At 35.2% G+C, this 20,796-nt stretch overlaps 1 protein-coding gene across 16 annotated transcripts in view; it reads left to right on the top strand.

Annotated features, from left to right (window-relative positions):
• TDRD3 (tudor domain containing 3) overlaps window positions 1-20,796 on the top strand; it is a 178,414-nt gene that overhangs the window by 30,586 nt on the left and 127,032 nt on the right. For 8 of the 16 annotated variants that reach the window (XM_024231004.3, XM_024231005.3, XM_054529089.2 and 5 more), the window contains exons 2-3: window positions 14,701-14,785; window positions 19,679-19,744. In XM_024231004.3, the coding sequence (XP_024086772.1) occupies window positions 14,701-14,785; window positions 19,679-19,744 (151 nt within the window). Of the gene's footprint in view, window positions 1-14,700; window positions 14,786-16,835; window positions 16,888-19,678; window positions 19,745-20,796 lie in introns of those variants that run through there. The other 8 variants (XM_054529088.2, XM_054529090.2, XM_063714924.1 and 5 more) reach the window with 2 other exon arrangements.

Raw genomic sequence — 20,796 nt, forward strand, 5'->3', positions numbered from 1 at the left:
ATACTGTGGGCAGTTGTAACACAATTTAGTATTGTGTACGTATTTATGTATTTAAACATATTTGTATATTTAAAAATATGTAAACATAGAAAAGATACAGTAAAAATACAGTATTTTAATCTTAGAGGACCACAGTCATATATGTATCTGTCATTGACCAAAATGTTATGTGAAGTGTGACTGTATTGAAAACTTTTTTTTCTTAAGTGCAAATAGCTGTAATATCCACTTTAAATCTTTATTATTTTCAGCATCAGGTTCATCTTGGCATCAGACAGATTCGATTGATTTTATTTTTTCTGCAGAATGTGTTCCATTTTTTCGTTCTTTGTATGTTGGGTAATTTTGGATTTTGTACTGCATATTAATAGTGTTAAATTGTAAAGATTTTTGTTCTGTTGTTTTACACTGATGATTATTGTTTCCTGTGTTATTAAAGGTACTTTTTTTTGTGGGGAGGCTGGGTTTGAACTGCAGTTTCGTTTCTTATGCAGCAGCTCCATCCTCTTTTCAAATCTTTTGTCTTCAGCTGGGATGTTTGGAGTCGGCTTCACACGTGTCATTTGGAGGTCAGTCAGGTGTAGGTAGACAGAGTTTGGTGATCCCCTCTCTACATCTTTCCTTTGCCTGATCTCTCCACACTGTTCAGTGCTCCTGGTTTACCCGCTTTCCTTTTCTGTATAATAAGAAGGGCCACAGTCACTCTGTGTAATTTGTTTTTTCTTATTTATAGACTTAAACTAACCAATAAGGTTCACTGAAAGTATTCATTCAGGAGGAGATAATGAATCAAGGCATTTTAAGTTGAATAGAAAATGTCCTTCATAGATTCTAAGCTAAGGGATGGATGGCCTTTCAAAAGAATGTTTTTTATTTAATTAAATCAATACTTCTCAAGTAATTACTGGAATTTGTCATGGATATATTTATTTCCTGTGGCTGCGGTAACAAATTACCACAAGCTGGGTGGCTTAAAACAATTGAAATTTATTCACTTAACAGTTCTGGAGATCAGAAGTCTGAAATCAAAATGTCTTTGGAGCTGTTCTCCCTGCAGAGGCTCTATGGGAGAATCAGTAACTTACCTCTTCAGCCTCTATGGTTGCTGACATTCCTTGGCTTGAGGCATCATCAGTCCAGTTTCTGCCTCCAGCTTCATATGGCCTTTTACTTTTCTGTGTGTCACTTTACTCTGTGTGTTTGTTTTTAAACTCCCTCTGCCTCTCTCCTATAAAAACACTTGTCGTTGGATTTAGGACCTGCCTGGATTATCTAGTATGATTTTCTTATTTCAAAGTTCTTAATTTAATTACTTCCGTAAAGACTGTCTCTAAATAAAGTAACATTCACAGATTCCCAGGCATTAGGACATAAGCATATCTTTTTGTGGGCCACCATTCAGGCTACTATGAAGAGGTATGGGGGATGTAGTCAAATTATGTTTTCTAAGTTAACATAGGGGCCAAGGGAAAACTTTCCCTTCTCCCTCTGAAGGTTTGCTGAAAATCAGCTGAAGAAAGGCCGATTAATAGCAGAGGCATACAAAATTAATTTTATCGTGCATAGCACAAGGAATTACAAGAGAATGATTGTTTATACAATAGTGCAGTGGGGGTACAGAAGCTTATATACTCTTCACAGAGGAGAGGGAGTTGTGGATGATTTTAAGGGGGATAGTAAATGATTTTTAGGGGAATTCAGTGGGCTTGGAGAACATGCATGCTCATGCATCCTGAGACAAAGCCTTGTGGGCCCACAGAGAAGACAGTGGTTCTGTCCAGGTGTGTTGACAGACTTCAGTCTTTATTCCTGCCATATGAGTTAATGAAAACTCAAGGAAAAGACCAGTGGTAATTTTCTTCTTTGAAGAGTCTAGAGTTTAAGCAGATAAGGGAGTATCAGAGTAAAGCTTCTTCTAGTATCTGCCAGTCTCCAAGGGCCTTTAATTTAAAATAATCAGCATACCAGGGTGCCGTATTTTGGGGTGAAATTTCCTGGTCTCCTTCAATAGAAAAAAATATCTAATTTATTTGCAGCATTTCTATTTCAAAAATGTAAGCAACACTAAGCATTTTGTATTTAAGATGCATTTTAAAGAAATGGAAATGAGAATTACTAATTCATATTTATCAACTGACATACATGTGGGACTATTTCACTCTTTTGACAGAAAATTTATTTGTTTAGTATTTACCTGTTTAGTGACACATTTAAATGGCTGCCCTTTTTAATTGTAATATTGTGCTTTTTATATGCCTCTTTCATTTTTTACTTCATTTGAATGTACAGAGAATCGTTATGCTATTAGATTGTAAGACATATGATTGCATATACTAGAAACAAATAGGTATTTGTCTTAATTGCCTATGATAATTGAAGTAGATTTTCATTTTTAAGATTTTGAATGACATTAAATACATTTTAAATGTAAATTGTAAAATGACTAATTTTTCTCTGCAATATAATTTTAAACTTTATTGCTTACTAGCCCTTTCTCGACATTATTGTTTTAAATTTTGACATAAATGGCAGATTGAACAAAAACGATAGCAATTCATTTTGCATTAGAAATTCTGTTCCAGGCAGAAACAGTTGCACAGTCTAATGGAATAACTTATTTTCTTATTGTTAAAAAACTTTCAATTGTAAAACTGAATGATTTAAACAAAATCAATAATAAAAGTATTTCCTTCTTTCTGATACTTTTCTTTAGTTCTCAGTGAACTCCATGTGAGTAGCCTGCTAGAAATATGTAGTCAGGCTTACCAATAAGGAAGCATATACACTTTTGACTATTAGCTATAGCCTTTGAAGAAATTCCCTTTATCATTAGGTAAATTTTATTCTCTTTCTTTCTCATTAGAATCCAGATTTTTGAATATCATTATGTTTTGAAAATGTTTTGTAGAATAAACAAGGGCACCATGTTTAAGAAGGAAGAAAACTAATACTTATTTAGCATCTACTGTATTCCAAGCATATGCTAGGTATTACATGCTGTCTCCTCATTTATTCTTAGAAAAACTCTGTAGATAAGTATTTTCAGTACTGTCTTTTTTGGCAAGGGGAAACTGAGGCACAGAAAGATGAAGTAAGTTGACTAGGGTCCCACATGTATTAAAAGGTAAGGCTGAGATTTTCATCTAGTTTTCACTAGTTTCACTAAAAAGTGATAGTCTCTCCAGCTACTCATGAAAATGCCTTCCAATTTTTATAATACCTTACATTTATAAATAGCATTTCTTATGTAAACTTAACCAAGTATGTGATCTCTTTGGGGTTAATTCTGGAAGGCCTCACCTTGAAAGACCCTCAGCATGGACTTTGTAGGCACCCATGCTATGAGTGCAGTAGTGAGTGTAGTGTTTAGGGCATTAGACTTCATGTAAGCCTTTTGACCTGATGTATGGTTTTATAGCCACTACCTTTGTGCTGAGAAAAAGAGGACAGAAATATTAAGTAGTCTCACATCTTAAAATCTGATTTATTAAAAAATAACCCCAGTTCTGCTTCTGAATTAGTGTATGAAGATACAGAATTAGAGGAAGGCTGTAAATTATAACCCCAATGAAAGTAAAAATATCTAGGCCTTCATTTTCTACTTTTAAATTTATGTGAAGTCATGGTTTACAAAGATGAATAACAACATAGTTAGGTTACTATTGCCACTGTACTTTGTAATATATCAATTATGGGATTTCAAGGGAATTATTTACAAATTTTTACTTGCTCAGCTGTTACAATTTTTTTAATACCAAATAAGCATTCTAGGGTGAATGCCTTCATGGATTGGTTTATGTATGGGGAAAATATTTTAATATTTTGAATATGAGTCATAAAAATAGAAGTTTGTTGTTTATTACCTATCATGATTATTTTAAAATTGTCATGCTTTATTTTGATGTCAGAGAAAAGCAATTATTGAAAGAATGTTGAAAATGCTTTTTGAAACTACAGCAAAAAAGCATTAGTCTGTAATAATTTATGTGTACTTTATTTTTATAAAATCATCTATTTCCAGAGGATATAGATGTAGAAGAGACGGGAAGAGAAAATTGTCTGAATATATCTAATGGTGAGGTATTTCTTGAATGCTTACTAAATGAGTTTTTTTTTTAAACCCTGAGTGATCTTTATATCAAACACAAATTCAAAATTATAATAGTCTATTTTATTTTCTTTGTTATCCCTACTCTCCAACAAAAAACAAATGTCAGAAACCTTTAAGCTAGTTTAGTATCTCTTCAGGGTCTTAGCTTCAACAGGAGTATAATATTTTACTTGTGAAACAAGGTTGTCATCTAGTGGTGCCTTCAAGTAGTACAGCTTTCACAATTAGCTACCTGATAGTCTTCAGCTTTTTAAAGGAAGTGCTTAACAAAAAGCTATCTAGGTTTAACTTTTCAGAATTTAAACACTTTTGAATACTGTTAAATTAGATATAAACTTACAAAGGACTTTCCCTAGAAATTTTTTAAATTTCCATCTCAATTTTTAAAATAAATTTTTTGTTTGGCTACTGAAATACTGATATTTGACCAGTGTGGATGTTAACCGTGATGTATATCAAGGCATTTCATATTGTTTTTACATCATCAGAAGTTGTTTATTTAGAAGAAGATTCTTAAATAGTGTTAAGTAATTAAAATTTTTTTTTGCATATTAATCCTTTCACCAGCCTGAGCAGCAAAGCAAGACTATCTTTACCAAAAAAAAAAAAAAAAAAAAAGGTGGAACTAATGTATATTTATGATTGCAAAGAAATCATAAAAACTAAAAACCTAAAAAATGATACATATCAATAGATAGTTTATTAATGAGTAAAATAAATCTTGTATTGAAAATAGTTTACTACATTAAGATTAACACTACATGCTGGTACTTAGAAGTACTTTAAATAGTACGTACCTTTATTTATCTGATCCATTTATATATAAGCCACAGAGAAAATTAAATTTTTAAGCTAGCATTGATTCAAGTCCTGGTTTAATTGTTGGAATACAGATTGTGGCATTCAATTTGGGATAGGAAGTGGCTACTTTGCCTAGACAAGAAAAGAAAATGTGGTAATATTAATAGAAGAGGTACTTAGTTGTTAAGGGAAACAAAATAAAAGACCTCTTTTTTCATTTTCCACCATTTTTCATAGTACTCACTCCTCTGAATTACCTTTTGTAGAATTCTGATCCTTCTGTTTATTATGCTTAATAGAGCTTTTGCCATGGAATTCATGGATTCATTTAACTAACTGCTGGTGTTCCATTTTATATTCTTATGTGCTATCCTTCCAATATATCTGTAAGCTGTATTGAATATATTGATTTTATTTTTAACAGGTTATCTGAAGAAAATCTTGTGCCCCAATTCTTACTAGCATTTTTACCTTACTAATCTTGTTATTCATTATGGCAAAATACTGTATTTTCCCAGGTTATATTCATAAACAAGAACTTGCAAGCCATTTCCTTCTGCCCTAGAGGAGGGAATCGGCAAGTTAATTCTTTCAGTGTCTCTGGCTAGGTGTAGTATAGTAAGAGTCTATAAGAATAATATATAAAATTTTTGACAGGTGTATTACAATCAGTTTACACTATGGAGAGAGAAACAGTTTAGGCAGAGTGAACAGAGAGATCTTTGTATGGGTAATTTTTAAAAAATATCTTTACAACATTAAAGTTTTGGGAATTTGCAGTAGGTCAGGAACTTCCATGTTTGCTAAGATCAAAAATATCCTTTAATAGAAGTTATTTTTTAATTATCTTTTATGTTTTTTCCCTCTCTTGTCCCACCTTAGCTTGGGTAATTGGGAATTAGTTATCTTTATTTTCTTTGTGGCTAAGCAAGAATTCATTTATCAAACTCCCATTTTGGTATTTGGATATCACGTGCGGGGGCTAGTAACCTCAGTGTGGTGGCAAATAATCAGGTGTAGGTTAGAACCCCAAAAACCACATGAAGCCATTTGATTTGGGTTTTATTCAGGGGCAATTAAGAACACCATGTACCAGTCACTGTCCAGATATCTTCTTATTTTTTTTGACATAGTCCCTATCCATTTGTGAAGAATGTTTTCACTCTTGGTTTTCTCATTGGCATTTTAAAGACTTTTCATGTGTCATCAGCCTAGTTTATATCAATGTGCAATAATTCTGTATTATTTTAGGAAGTCAAGTTGCAGTTCAGATTTGAATGGACATTCATTATTTCAATGGGTGGCAGTGGGTAAAAGAGAATAAAACTTTAGTGTTTGCTTTTATGGCTCACTTTCTGGCCAATTAAAACATTCTTCCTCCTTAAAAATATAAGTAGTCCTCAAAGTCTGAAGTAAGCATGGGTTCTTTATATGTCCAGTTTGTAAAATATTTATGTCAATGACCAGACTGAATGATTTGATACTTTTTAGTGTGATGTAAACAACTCACCAGAGAAGGTTTGTTACAGGCATAATTGTGTTCTTTGCTCTCCCAGTGTGTACAAAGTGACCTAAAAGATACTTGGTTCTTTTCTTGCTTGGAAAGGAAGTTGGCTATGAATGTTATACTATCTGAGGTACACTTACGGCACAACACTGTATGTCAAAGACAACTTGGAAGTGAACAGGAGAAAATAATTTAAATAAACTAATGTGTTTAGTGAGTACAAAGTGCATGTACCACATGCAGGCTGAGCCCTGTTTTGTTTGGCTTGTATACTGCTTTACAGAAATCTAAAAGCTAAAAATCAAATCTGACGCAGTAACTGCTTTACCAGTCCTCCTGCAGACATGGCTGCCCCCTTTAGCTCAGTCAGCTGATCTGTAGTTTGCCTTGCTCCTTTTCATTATCTATACGTTATAGCCAGTGAGTAAGTTAGATTTACCGACATTACCTGCTTTCAAAGAAATGGATCAAAAGAAAATTGGCCCTCTTTCCTTACTGATGGTAAAGGGTGGTAATGGAGATCTACTATCTGGGACAATGAGTTTAAAACAATAGTGTTTGTTTTATCACAGTTTTCTGCCAATTGAGATTCTTGAGCTATGGTTTGGACATGTCTGTTTTATATGCCAAATGACTTCTGAGCACGAGGTGAAGACAGTTAAGTGATTCTAAGACAGAATTTTGACATCTTCTCACAAATAGAAGCATTTACTAAAGGAAGCATTTTCTAAAATCCCTTTTTAAAAAGTTTTGAGCACTTAAGGCTGGGTGTGGTGGCTCATGCCTGCAATCCTAGCACTTTGGGAGGCCAAGGTGGGCGGATTGTTGGAGCTCAGGAGTTGGAGACCAGCCTCTGCAACATGGTGAAATTTCATCTCTATAAAATAAAATAATTAAGTGGGCATGGTGGCGAGTGCCTGTAATCCCAGCTATTTGGGGGACTGAGCCATGAGAACTGCTTGAGCCCAGGCAGTTGAGGCTCTAATGAGCTGCATTTGTGCCACTGCATTCCAGCCTGGTGAAAAGTGAGACCCTGTTTAAAAAAAAAAAAATTGAGCACTTACTAAACTGTGGTGACATAAAAATTGCATTATTTGAAGGTAAAATTAGTGAGAAATATTTGTCTGTTCTGTGAGTATCGTGCAGAAATTTAGCCTTTTAATGCCCTGCTTGTCAGTAAAATGTATTCAGATGTTGTCATAGTTTAGATTAGTAATAAGTGGTTTTATAATATTAATGTCCAAAATCTCCATTAGAGAGTGAAAAAAAAAAGTGTGCTTTTGCTGGCTGTTTTAGTAAACAAGAACCCTCTGGTGTCCGTTTCTTCTTTAGTATCAATGCCCTTGGGTTTTAGGTGTTCAAAGATGGCACATGGGAATTGATGATAATTCTCTTCTCTCAAGGTCCACCAGGTGGGTATGCACAGGGACTGTAACTGGAGTGCCTGCTCCACTTTTCAATTGCTTTCTTTCCTGATTACCACAATTAAGACTGGTGAATCCTGTGTTGTGTTGTTCTTCACTTACTGTGTTACTGAAGTTCTTGAAGCACATTTTGGTCTTTGAGTTTTTGTTTTTTATCACTTGTTTTATTCATTGGTAATATTGGAGTTTTAAATATTTATAAAAATGAAAAGATTAATTTGTAAATCCCAAATTATGGTTAATTTAGGCTCATTCCTTCTGTGACAATCGTCCAGTATTAACAAAAGGATCAGTAAGATATTATTCAGGGAGAGCTGTGAATGAGTGCCCTATTTCTTGAAAATTATGGAGTAAACCTATAAGGCTTAAGTTTTTTGGTTTTGTTATGTTCAGAAAACCTTTTATAGGCCTCACTATTTTCTTATTTCAATAGTTTTTTTGGGTACAGGTGGTTTTTGGTTACCTAGATAAGTTCTATAGTGGTGAATTCTGAGATTTTAGTGTACCCATCACTCAAGCAGTGTACACTGCACCCAATATGTAGTCTTTTATCCCTCACCCTCTCCCAACCTACCCCGGTAGAGTCCCCAAAGTCCATTATATCACTCTGTATGTATTTGCACCCTCATGTCTTAGCTCCGACTTACAAGTGAGAACATAAAGTATTTGGTTTTCCATTCCTGAGTTAGTTCATGTAGAATAATGGCCTCCAGCTCCATCCAAGTTGTTGCAAAAGACATTATTTCAATTCGTTTTTGTGGCTGAGTAGTATCCTATGGTGTATATATGCCACATTTTCTTTATTCACTCTTTGGTCGATGGACAATTAAGTTGGTTCCACATCTTTGCAATTGCGAATTGTGCTGCAGTAAACGTGTGCATGCATCTTTTCATATAATGACTTCTTTTCCTTTGGGTAGATACCCAGTAGTAGGATTGCTGGATCAAATGGTAGATCTACTTTTAGTTCTTTAAGGAATCTCCATACTGTTTTCCATAGTGGTTGTACCAATTTACATTTCTGCCAGCAGTATAAACCACATCACGACAACATCTATGGTTTCTTTGGTTTTTTTTTTTTACTTTTTAATTATGGCCTTTCTTAGAGGAGTAAGGTGGTTTCTCATTGTGGTTTTGATTTGCGTTTGCCTGGTGATTAGTGATGCTGAGCATTTTGTCATATGTTCGTTGGCAGTTTTTGTATATCTTCTTTTGAGAAATGTCTGTTTCCATCCTTTTCCCACTTTTGGATGGGATTATTATTATTATTTTTTTTTCTGGCTGATTTGTTTGACTTCCTTGTAGGTTCTGGATTCTAGTCCTTTTTGCATAGTTTGCAAATATTTTCTCCTGCTCTGTGGGTTGTCTGTTTACTCTGCTGATGATTTCTTTTGCTGTGCAGAAGTTTTTAGTTTAATTAAGTTCTACTTACTTTTTATTTTTGTTGCATTCGTTTTTGGGGTCTTAGTCATGAATTCTTTGCCTATGCCAATGTCCGAAGAGTTTTCCAATGTTTAGAATTTCTAAACCATGAAAATGTTTAGAATTTTCATGATTTCAGGTCTTAGATTTAAATCTTTGATCAATCTTGAGTCGATTTTTGTATAAGGTAAGAGATGGGGATCCAGTTTCATTGTTCTACATGTGGCTTGCCAGTTTTCCCAGCACCATTTATTGAATAGGGTGTTCCTTCCCCAATTTATGTTTTTGTATGCTATGTTGAAGATCAGTTGGCTGTATTTGGCTTCATTTCGAGGTTGTCTATTCTGTTCCGTTGGTATCATTGCCTGTTTTTATGCCAGTACCATGCTGTTTTGGTAACTATAGCCTTGTAATATAATTTTAAGTCCAGCAATGTGTTGTATGGGCCTTGTTTGAAAGAAATCACATATTTGACTTATGTGGATAAAGGCAAGTTTCCAAACCCTTACACCTCTGCCTTTAGAATTTTTGTTAGACTTTACCTTTTAATATTTTGTAGGGATAGAATATCTTTATTCTTCTGAAAACTTGAATATCTAATAATTAGTTGATATTAGTTTCCTGATCTTCTATGATGCAGAAGGGAACAGCATGACTGCTTTTATCAACTGAGTTTTATACCTGTTCTTGTTTAATGTACTTTGGAGCTCACCAATTGAATTTGTCTAGTTCTGCTTTTGTCTGTGTGAGTTGCTGAAGTATCTAGCTGATTAGGAAACTGATTTGGATAGCTACTGGCTTTTTTTAATGAGATTATCATATCACTAGTATCAGCATTAATTGTCTGATAAATTTTTTTTTTTTTTTTTTTGAGGCAGAGTTTTGCTCTTGTTGTCCAGGCTGGAGTGCAATGGCATGATCTCGGCTCACTGCAACCTCCGCCTCCTGAGTTCAAGCAATTCTCCTGCCTCAGCCTCCCAAGTAGCTGTGATTACAGGCATGTGCCACCACGCCTGGCTAATTTTGTATTTTTAGTAGAAACAGGGTTTCACCATGTTGCTCAGGCTGGTCTCGAACTCCTGACTTCAGGTGATCCACCTGCCTTGTCCTCCCAAAGTGCTGGGGTTACAGGCGTGAGCCACTGTGCCCAGCTGAAAATGGTATGTTGTAATGGAAAGAGTGCTGAATTGGGAGTTAGGAGTCATTCTTTTTTTTAACTTTGCATCTTCTAAATTTCTATTTTTGGGGCAAGTTTAATTTTACATTTCTAGGACTCCTTCATCTGTAAAGTTGAAGAGGTGAATTTTGGTTATTTTTAAATTAAATTAATTTATTATAATATAATCTATTATAATTTAAATTAATTAATCTATTCTAGTTCATCTGACATCCTATAATTCTTTAATTCTACAGTTTCCTTTCTAGAAAACAAAATATTCTATTAGTCATTGCATACTATTTCCCTCTTGTGTAGGAGCTTGGAAAGCTGTGTTTTTGTAATCACTCAATCAGAATTTAATTTATCACCCATATCCTTTTATGTACTGTTGCTTTCTAAAATTGGTCTCAATATTTACCTCTTTTTTCTTCTCCATTTTCCAGCCAGAAAGCTCTAGGATATTATTCCTAGAAGGTGCTTCACGCTTACTCACTTCCGTGTTTTTGATTACACTATTCCTTTTCTGTTTTTCCCATCCCACAGCCACTTTGAGCCCCTGTAACATTTTTATGGCTATTTTGGCCTTGTATGATAGCTGTTTATGTATTGTGTTATGCTGTATAGGAGACTGTAAACTTCTTGAGGGCAGGTGTTTAGTTTTCATCATTTTACTAATCTTATTATTGATTTCACACAATACTTTTCACATAAGAGGGGTATAATATTTATGAAAGTGAATTTGTAAGATGATTGATTAGAGTTACAGATGCAGTTGGACAGTTTTTCACTATTCATAGCGAAATTTAACAGGATAATAAAGAAATTATTATAGCCATTTTGAGTTAAAGCAGTATTTTAACCATCGAAATTGACTGCAGATATTTGTATTCCATGGTCACTTACATACTGTCATTCCTGCCTACCATCTATTCATTCTTACTGACTCATCTATATATTTGTATTTTCTGTCACCCATTTAACTACTTGCCTTCATTTATCATTGTGGTTTAGCAGTGTCATAGTCTTAAGCTTTTTTTTTTTAAGGCAGTAAAATGATTATTTATTTAGTACAAGAAAAGAAATCATGTCAAATTATAAATTCTATAAAGCTCACAAATATTGCAAACACCACAAAATCCAGAAAAAAAAAACCCTCTTTGATTGGTTAACTGCTTAGCCTATCCCTCTATAATACTTTTTGTTTTTTCTTTTTTTTTTTTGGAGATAAACACTTTTTTTTAATGCTTTTATTTTTTTTAAGTATTTATTGATCATTCTTGGGTGTTTCTCGGAGAGGGGGATGTGGCAGGGTCATAGGATAATAGTGGAGAGAAGGTCAGCAGATAAACACATGAACAAACGTCTCTGGTTTTCCTAGGCAGTGTTTGTGTCCCTGGGTACTTGAGATTAGGGAGTGGTGATGACTCTTAAGGAGCATGCTGCCTTCAAGCATCTGTTTAACAAAGCACATCTTGCACCACCCTTAATCCATTTAACCCTGAGTTGACACAGCACATGTTTCATAGAGCACAGGACTGGGGGCAAGGCCATAGATCAACAGCATCCCAAGGCAGAAGAATTTCTCCTAGTACAGAACAAAATGGAGTCTCATATGCCTACTTCTTTCTACACAGACACAGTAACAATCTCATCTCTCTTTCTTTTCCTCACATTTCCCCCTTTTCTTTTCAACAAAACCGCCATCGTCATCATGGCCCGTTCTCAATGGTTGCTGCTCTTCGGAGCTGTTGGGTACACCTCCCAGACGGGGCGGCTGGGTAGAGGCGCTCCTCACATCCCAGACGATGGGCTGCCAGGCAGAGGTGCTCCTCACATCCCAGACGATGGGCGGCCGGGCAGAGGCGCTCCTCCCCTCCCAGACGGGCGGCTGGGCAGAGGCACTCCTCACTTCCCAGACGGGGCAGCCGGGCAGAGGCGCTCCTCACTTCCCAGATGGGGCGGCCAGGTAGAGGTGCTCCTCACTTCCCAGACGGGGCAGCCGGGCAGAGACGCTCCTCACTTCCTCCCAGATGGGGTGGCGACCGGGCAGAGGCGCTCCTCACCTCCCAGACGGGGCGACCGGGCAGAGGCGCTCCTCACTTCCCAGATGGGGGCAGCCAGGCAGAGGTGCTCCTCACTTCCCAGACGGGGCGGCCAGGTAGAGGTGCTCCTCACTTCCCAGACGGAGTGGCCGGGCAGAGGCGCTCCTCACTTTCTCCCAGAGGGGGTGGCCGCCGGGCAGAGGCGCTCTTCACCTCCCAGACGGGGCGGCCAGGCAGAGGCGCTCCTCACTTCCCAGACGATGGGCGGCCGGGCAGAGGCGCTCCTCACTTCCCAGACGATGGGCGGCCGGGCAGAGGCGCTCCTCACCTCCCAGACGGGGCGGCCAGGTAGAGGCGCTCCTCACTTCCCAGACGGGGCAGCCGGGCAGAGGCGCTCCTCACTTCCTCCCAGACGGAGTGGCGGCCGGGCAGAGGCGCTCCTCACCTCCTAGATGGGGCGGCTGGGCAGAGGGGCTCCTAACATCCCAGATGATGGGCGGCCAGGCAAAGACACTCCTCACTTCCTAGACGGGGTGGCAGCTGGGCAGAGGCTGTAATCTTAGCACTTTGGGAGGCCAAGGCAGGCGGCTGGGAGGTGGAGGTTGTAGCGAGCCGAGCCGAGATCACGCCACTGCACTCCAGCCTGGGCAACATTGAGCATTGAGTGAGCGAGACTCCGTCTGCAATCCCAGCACCTTGGGAGGCCGAGGCGGGCAGATCACTCGAGGCCAGGAGCTGGAGACCAGCCCGGTCAACACGGGGAAACCCCGTCTTCACCAAAAATACAAAAAACAGTCAGGCGTGGCAGCGCGCGCCTGCAATCCCAGGCACTCGGCAGGCCAAGGCCGGAGTATCACAGGAGCCCGAGGCAGGGAGGTTGCAGCGAGCTGAGATCACGGCAGTACAGTCCAGCCTCGGCAACAGAGGGAGATCGAAGAAAGAAGTAGAGGGAGACTAAAGAAAGAAGGGGGGAGACGGAGAGGGAGAGGGAGAGGGAGAGGGAGAGCTAGTCTTAAACTTTTAATAGTACCTAATTTTGTTAACATTCTTGGTTTGATTTAAATATATATATTTTTGACTTTTATCTCCTTGGTCTTGCTCATTGGCTTATCTATTTTAATCTTCTATTGCTCCTCTGTACTGTTCTAACTATTCACGTTTCTTTTCACTTGCTTTTTTACTTTGGAGAAATTATTCTCTACTTCTTAAAGGCACTTTTTTTGGTTGCTGTTTCTGGGTAAGGTTTACTTTGATAAGTATCTTAGAATCAGTCTAGTGTTGAGGGTTGATGGTGGAATTGCTGTTCCTCAAAAATGAGCTTGAGTTAGATCTCTTAGACTAGCAGTCTTGGATCCTTTTAACTGTGGAAGAATGTCTGCAATGGTGATGGTACCATTAGCCATTTGGTTAAAGGGGTTGATACTGATTATAAAAAATGTGAGATATTAATCGGGGTTTTTACAAGTGGATTTTTGATGGTTGATTCCAGAATTGTTGAGTTTATCAGAGTTTCAAAATGTCCATGGGTGTGGGTAGAGATGAATTTTTTTCCTTCAGATTCAGTAATCTCTTTACTCTTGAATTAATTGTCTCTGACAGATGCATGGTTGATTTGGACTGGATAAAAGATAAAAGGGCAAATAAGATAATGAGTAAAAAAAACTGAAAAGAGATAGGAAAAGTAAAAGATGTATTGTAAAAAGTTGCCTATCTTTGTGTTATTTGGAATTAATAGCCTTTATTGAAGGATCCTTGAGAACATTATGTGAAAGAAAAGGGACTTGAGAAGATAATGTGAGAAAGTCCAGAGAGAAGTTCTGCTGTACTAAGTTTAAAACAGTGTTGATTTTAGTTTTATTTTTATAACACATCTCAATCTCTTTTTAAGAGCGTACTGTATTAGCAGATACTTAAGTCGAGATTATGTTTGTATAATAGCAAAGAGTAGCTTATATATCCCTTAAGTATATTGACATTTAAATAGCTTTTCTCAGAAAGCATATGAATAATCTTATTGACACAATATCTCTTTAAGGGTATAAAAGAAAAGTATGCACTGTTCATCTCTTCTATAAGACATAGTAAATAAACAGGGAATCCATATCCAAGACTCTTTCCCTAGTATTTGTAGCAGAAGCACTTTATAGTAGAAAACAAAATTGCATGTAGACTTAAAAGAATTTTGGTTAATTTTGACTTTAGATAATATTAAGCCATTTATTTTATTTTAACAGGTATCTTTCAGATGAAGGCATTGAAGCTTGCACAAGCTCTCCAGACAAAGTCAATGTAAATGACATCATCCTGATTGCTCTCAATGTAGGTTATATTTATTAACTTGTAAACATTTGAAATCTGGAAGCTATATTCATAAAAAAGTGTCAGAATAAATTGGGTTATATGATAACAAATATAGAGAACATCTTTCTTATTTTGTCCATTTTAAGTTGTAGTGATGTTTGTTGAATTTGGTAATCTCATATTAGCAAGTTATTAATATCTATTATACAGAATCCAATGAAAAAGGAAAAAATGAAATTAACATCCCTTTTTTTCACCCACTGATCAGTTATAGACTTCTTTAACATTTACAGTAGCTATGTAATAGTAGTAAAAACTGACTTCATTAAAATGAATTGCCATTTAATTTACATAGAAACTCTAGCTAGGTTATAGCTTTTTGACAGTGGTATTTATTGTTTCAAAATAACTTTTCATGATGATAGAAATAATACTTATTGTGGAATATTTCAGAAAAAACAGAAAAGCAAAATAAGAAAATTAAATCTGCTTATAATTACTATTAATGTTTTAGTGTATATTTCTTTTCAGCTCTTCCTCCACCCAACCCTTTGACTGTTTTTTTTTTTTTTCCCATAATTGGATTGGCTTTTGGTTTTTTTCAAGAGTTATAAAAATTGTTTGAAATAAAAATGTAAGTAAACAGGCTGGGCTCGGTAGCTCACGCCTGTAATCCGAGCATGTTGGGAGGCCAAGGCAGGAGGATCATGAGGTCAGGAGTTTGAGACCAGCCTGGTCAATATGGTGAAACCCCATTTCTAGTATAGATACAAAAATTAGCCGGGCGTGGTAGTGTGTGCCTGTAGTTCCAGCTGCTCGGGAGGCTGAGACAGAAGAATCACTTGAACCCAGGAGGTGGAGGTTGCAGTGAGCCGAGATCGTGCCACTACACCCCAGCCTGGGCAACAGAGCGAGACTCTGTCTCAAAAAAAAAAAAGTAAGTAAACAAATATTCTTTTCTCATTCCTGCAGTTATCCTCTGATTGTTTTTCTATGTAGCTTTATAATAAGCTATAAACAATCAAATTTATGTACTACGATATATGGTCAATGAAATTCCTAAGAGAACTATAGTCTGACAAATCCATCATATCACTGCAAAATCAATGTAAAGCAGAAATGATGGGCACAAGGAACATTTAAAATATAAATAAATGTATAAATCTAACATAAAAAATTACTTAAATTTATATTTATAGAATTAAACTTGGGTTTAAACAGATAAAATTTATGTCGTATGCTGAGTCATCTTTTTTTCAGCTTCTTTGGATTTTACTTAACAAGTAAGATCATTTATTTTGGTTTCTGAGCTAAGTATTTAGGTTTTTAATAAATAAAAGACTAATTTTTTAATAATAAGCATTAGCTAGAAATTATGCATGTTATTTATGACTAAAAACTGTTTTTCTTTGTCTTGCACTGAAATTAGTTAATTCTATTGCTTAAAAATATTATAAAGGACTTTTGTTTAAGAAAAACTTTATAAAGATTCTAGGAAAGAGATTTTATGACAATTTGCTGGAGTTTTTTTATTTATATACTTAGGTAAATAGCAATAAACTATAATTGGTGTGAAAATTTGAATAAAATAAATCAGGATGAAGTATTTGTGCTGTGTTCATAAGAGGTGCATGCTAACTATTATCTGAATGAGTTAATTTGTCTTTTTTATTTTCCCTGAAATATGTGGTTAAATACTGCAGTCCAAAGCTATGATGCCATATGATAGGAAAAAAAACATTTTGATTAGGGTGAAGCCTATAACAGACAAATAATCTATTTTTCCAAATTTATCGTCTTTTAATGAAATTTAGGCATTTGTAGTATTCTGTTGAATTTTTTTCAACTTTTGAGTGATTGTGGGAAATTAACCACTGGTTGAGAAAGACATGTATTATTGATTCTTATTGTGCATATGTGTACGTACCCACACATGCATAGCTAATTATATATTAGGAGGATAATCCATGAACAAGTTTTCTTCTCTTCTTTCTATGGGGTACATGCTGAGCTTGTTCCTTTATCTAACAATGAACACTGCAGTAACGTCTATCGTGTTTCTCTCCAGGGAAGCCTTCTGGAGACTAATACCCAAGGCCTTTATTGGGCTGCCTGCAAAGGTACCAAAATTTCAGATTCCTCCCAGAAAACAGATGTCCACCATAAATCATATTGTTTATATGAATAATCCATGCAGTGAATTACATTTTTAGTTGGGGAGTGGTCCAAGTGCAGGGTCCCTAGCTGCCAGCCTAGGGCTAACCTTGTTAGCTGGCCTTTCTAAAGATAACTGCCTCAGATCTGCTATGTAACTTTTAGGCTTAGCTTTTTATGTTGAAAAGGAATGTTGTTAATTTTTGCTTTTTAAATTGGGGAGTAAGAATATTAAGAAATGACATTGAAGTCCAGCATGTAAGTTTTACTTTCAAATACTGGAATTATTCAGAAAAATATTTAATGATAGCCCAGTCTTAAATTACTGATCACTATCCATTAGTAAAAATTTAAAAACAAATTATATTTTTATTTCTTTTAAGATTTTGTATCATATAAAATGATTCACCAAGTAGATATTATCTTTCACTTAAGTAAGTAAGGATATTGTGTGTGTGTGTGTGTATGTGTATTTATGTGTGCGTGTGTATGTGTGTGTGGGTAGGTAGATGCTTTGAAAATTATTTTTAAAGTTTTACGGGCTAAAAGTTTTCCTGTATTATTATTTTTTGTTGTTCAATATAACAGCATTCTTGGACCGAGTCATCATCCTAGCAATCCTGATATAATGGCATCTGAATAATAAAATTGTCTTTATAGTATGAATTTAGGGCATTTAAAAATTTGGTAGATCATTTTCATCTTGCTAAAAACACATCAAAATAACATTTGTATATTTAAGGACACATACTATATATATGTATGGCACTTTAAAAATTATGTAAACTTTGAGCATGTAGTCTTTTTTTAGCCTGACAACAACTTTGTGAGATAGGGTTGGTGGTGTTTTTCCATTTTATAGAGGAGTAAATTAACTGGGTTTAGAGAATTAGTGACAGTATCCTAGATCATATGATTCTTTAATTACAGTTGGGATGGATCAAAGTTTAGGATTTTTGTCTAGTGCTCATTTACTTTACAGTGATGGCTCATGTTCATTTGAATTAAATTTCATAATTATTGATGAAAACCAGAAATGAGGGACCGTGATATATTATAAAATTTGTATGTATTCTGTTTCTCATTCATATTTAAATATTTCAGCTTTTGGGTGACTTCAAAATAATGTAAATGTTTTCATGAACTGTTAGTTACATTATTGATATGATGGTTATGTATATTCAGATGATTAAAAAAAGTACATGTTTTATACTCACTAAAATAAACAGAATGGCTAACATTTATTGAGTGCTTACTCTGTGCAAGTCATTATACTGAGTGCTTCACATCTATTAATATTTAATTTTAAAAACCATCTTAATATAGGGAAGGCTGGTGTAAGAAAGTATTTTTTTACACCTGTGTTATTCAGTACTTTCCAAGTGAAAAGGCGTACAACGTGAGGTACAGTTTATATTTCTTTTAATTTTGTTATTGGATTGAGGTTGCAAAAAGCATAAGTCTAAAGCATTGTTACACGTGAGTCTGGATTTGGCTCTTAATTTGCCATGCAGTTCTATTTAGTGAGTTTTACTTTGAGTGATCCCTGCATTACATTAAGGAATAAATTATGACTCACAGTAGTAAAAAACTGGAAAGAATCTGTGGGGATTATACAACTTATATTCTCATTTCTTAAGCTGACTACATGTGGATATTTCAAATAGGAGGATATTCTATTATAGTAGGTGTTAAAAGAAGATGGTCCTGCCCCTCTGTATGTATTCATTTCACGTCACAGTAATTTTAATCATCTAGTGTTTTCTCCTTAAGTCTAACAAAAATTTTTCTCTTGTAATTTATGTGGTTAAATGCACTTTAAGTCTGTTTTCTTTTAACTTGTTCTTAAGGTGATGAAGAGCTACTGTTTACTATATTATAAGGAAAAATAAAACAATATAACTTCAGTTATTATGCTAATCTCACTATCTCAACCATCAGGATAATTTATTAGTTTAAATAATTGGATCTTTTTTATGAGTACTGACAGTTTTCCTCTGAACAAATTTCTTACCATTCCTTTATATTTTCACTTTCTAAAGAGGACACAGTCGTAAAATATTCTGCTTTTTATGTAGATTGTGTACTCAGAATTTTCTTATGTCATGAATGCTATAGCCTTGTTTATGTTAGTCGTTATATTTTCCTTGCTGAGTTACAGGTACTTCTGCATTTTCATAGTCATTTGTTTACCACCTTCTATTTCTGTAACTTGTTTAAGCAAATGAAATTACTATAGTAAAGGTTACTATAACTTCTTTGGTATTCCAGTGGTATTGTATCCTGGGATATTGTATGTTATGTAGCTTTATGTTACAGATATCATAGCCTATAGGGCGATATGTTTTTATGTAATGTCAAGGTTATATGGGATTCAGTTCTTAAAAATATACTATGTATATGTATTCAAAAGCTGTCATTTGATTTTGGAATGTGATATTTTTTAGTAAGATCACAATTTACATAAATTAAGTTTTGGATTTTAATAGAGAAGAGTTAGTAAGTAAAAAGGTTACCTAAAGAAATATGACCAGGATTAAGGCCTTATGTGTTACTGTTCATCTTACTGGTATACTTTAAACAACGTATTATGGGACACTGTTACTTGAAAGATTGATAATACGTGTAGATCTCATGACCAGTTAAACTGAATTTTTGTTTCACAAACCATAAGTAATTTCATCTTTTGTTCATTAGATTAGATTTAAATTTATTCTTTTCTATAATTCCATTTTAATAATAATATTTTTATTTTAGACAGATCTGAGAACAATTGGCAAGAAATTCCTCCCCAGTGACATCAATAGTGGAAAGGTAGAAAAGGTAAAGAAAATCAATAACTTCTTACGTTATGCTAACAACAATAAATATGAACTAAATTACTGGAATTACTTTTTGTCAATAAAGACTGCAATTGCAAAATACTCTGGAGGTGAACAGGTCACAAAGTCATTGTTATGGTGACTTCCATGGAAAATTATTAAGAGTTCAACTTTTGGTGACTTTTCAAACATTAAAAAAAAACATTTCAACATTAAAAAAAAAACAACCTTTTGTTTCAGGATTTGTAACTACGGTATGCTTACACGAACCGTGAGACTTACCAGATGTAATTGGCACTCATTACAATGACCTTTTCTTATCTTTCAATTTTATTTACCTTTTTATTTTAGTTACCTTAATAAACTGTTACGTTTATTTAATGAACTTATTATATACAAATATAAGATTAGGAAAGTATTAGGAGCAATTTGGTGAAGCTGTGCATTTGTTTATTACAATCATTTTGCAGTACACACATATGTATTCGTGTTATGAATTTTTTTGTGTCAGCAAACTCAGCAAACTTTAATTATATTTTTACCTAAACTTTTTTATGCTGCAAGTTAAAGTCCATGTCTTCTTTGTCTTTCGTCAGGAGAAATGGAGTACATCTGCTTACCTTCCTTTGTGAATAATTATATACGTGAAGACATAAATGTCGCTGCCACAGGTTTCTTTTTGCTAAAGCCATTCCTTTGTTTATTCTCAGTCTCAAGCTTTACTTTCATCTCTATTGTTCTTAGAATCCTCTCCAGTTTCTTTACATTTCTTTTTCTTTTGGTTATAGTGGCTATCTCAGACTTCAGTGTGCACCAGAATTTCCCAGAGGTCTGGCTAGAACACAGATTGCTGGACCTCAAACCACCTCTATTCCCGTCTGAGTTTCTGATTCAGTAGGACTAGGATGGAATCCAAGAATTTGCATTTTGAACAGTTTTCCAGGAGTTGTAGAATTCTAGGAAGCATACTTAGAAAAGTAGGCAACAATCTTGACTAGGTCTGTTGAATGCAACAGATCTCTATAGGAAAAGTAAATAATATCAAAGCAGTAT

Source organism: Pongo abelii, chromosome 14, assembly GCF_028885655.2.
Source record: "Pongo abelii isolate AG06213 chromosome 14, NHGRI_mPonAbe1-v2.0_pri, whole genome shotgun sequence".
Lineage (NCBI taxonomy): Eukaryota > Metazoa > Chordata > Mammalia > Primates > Hominidae > Pongo > Pongo abelii.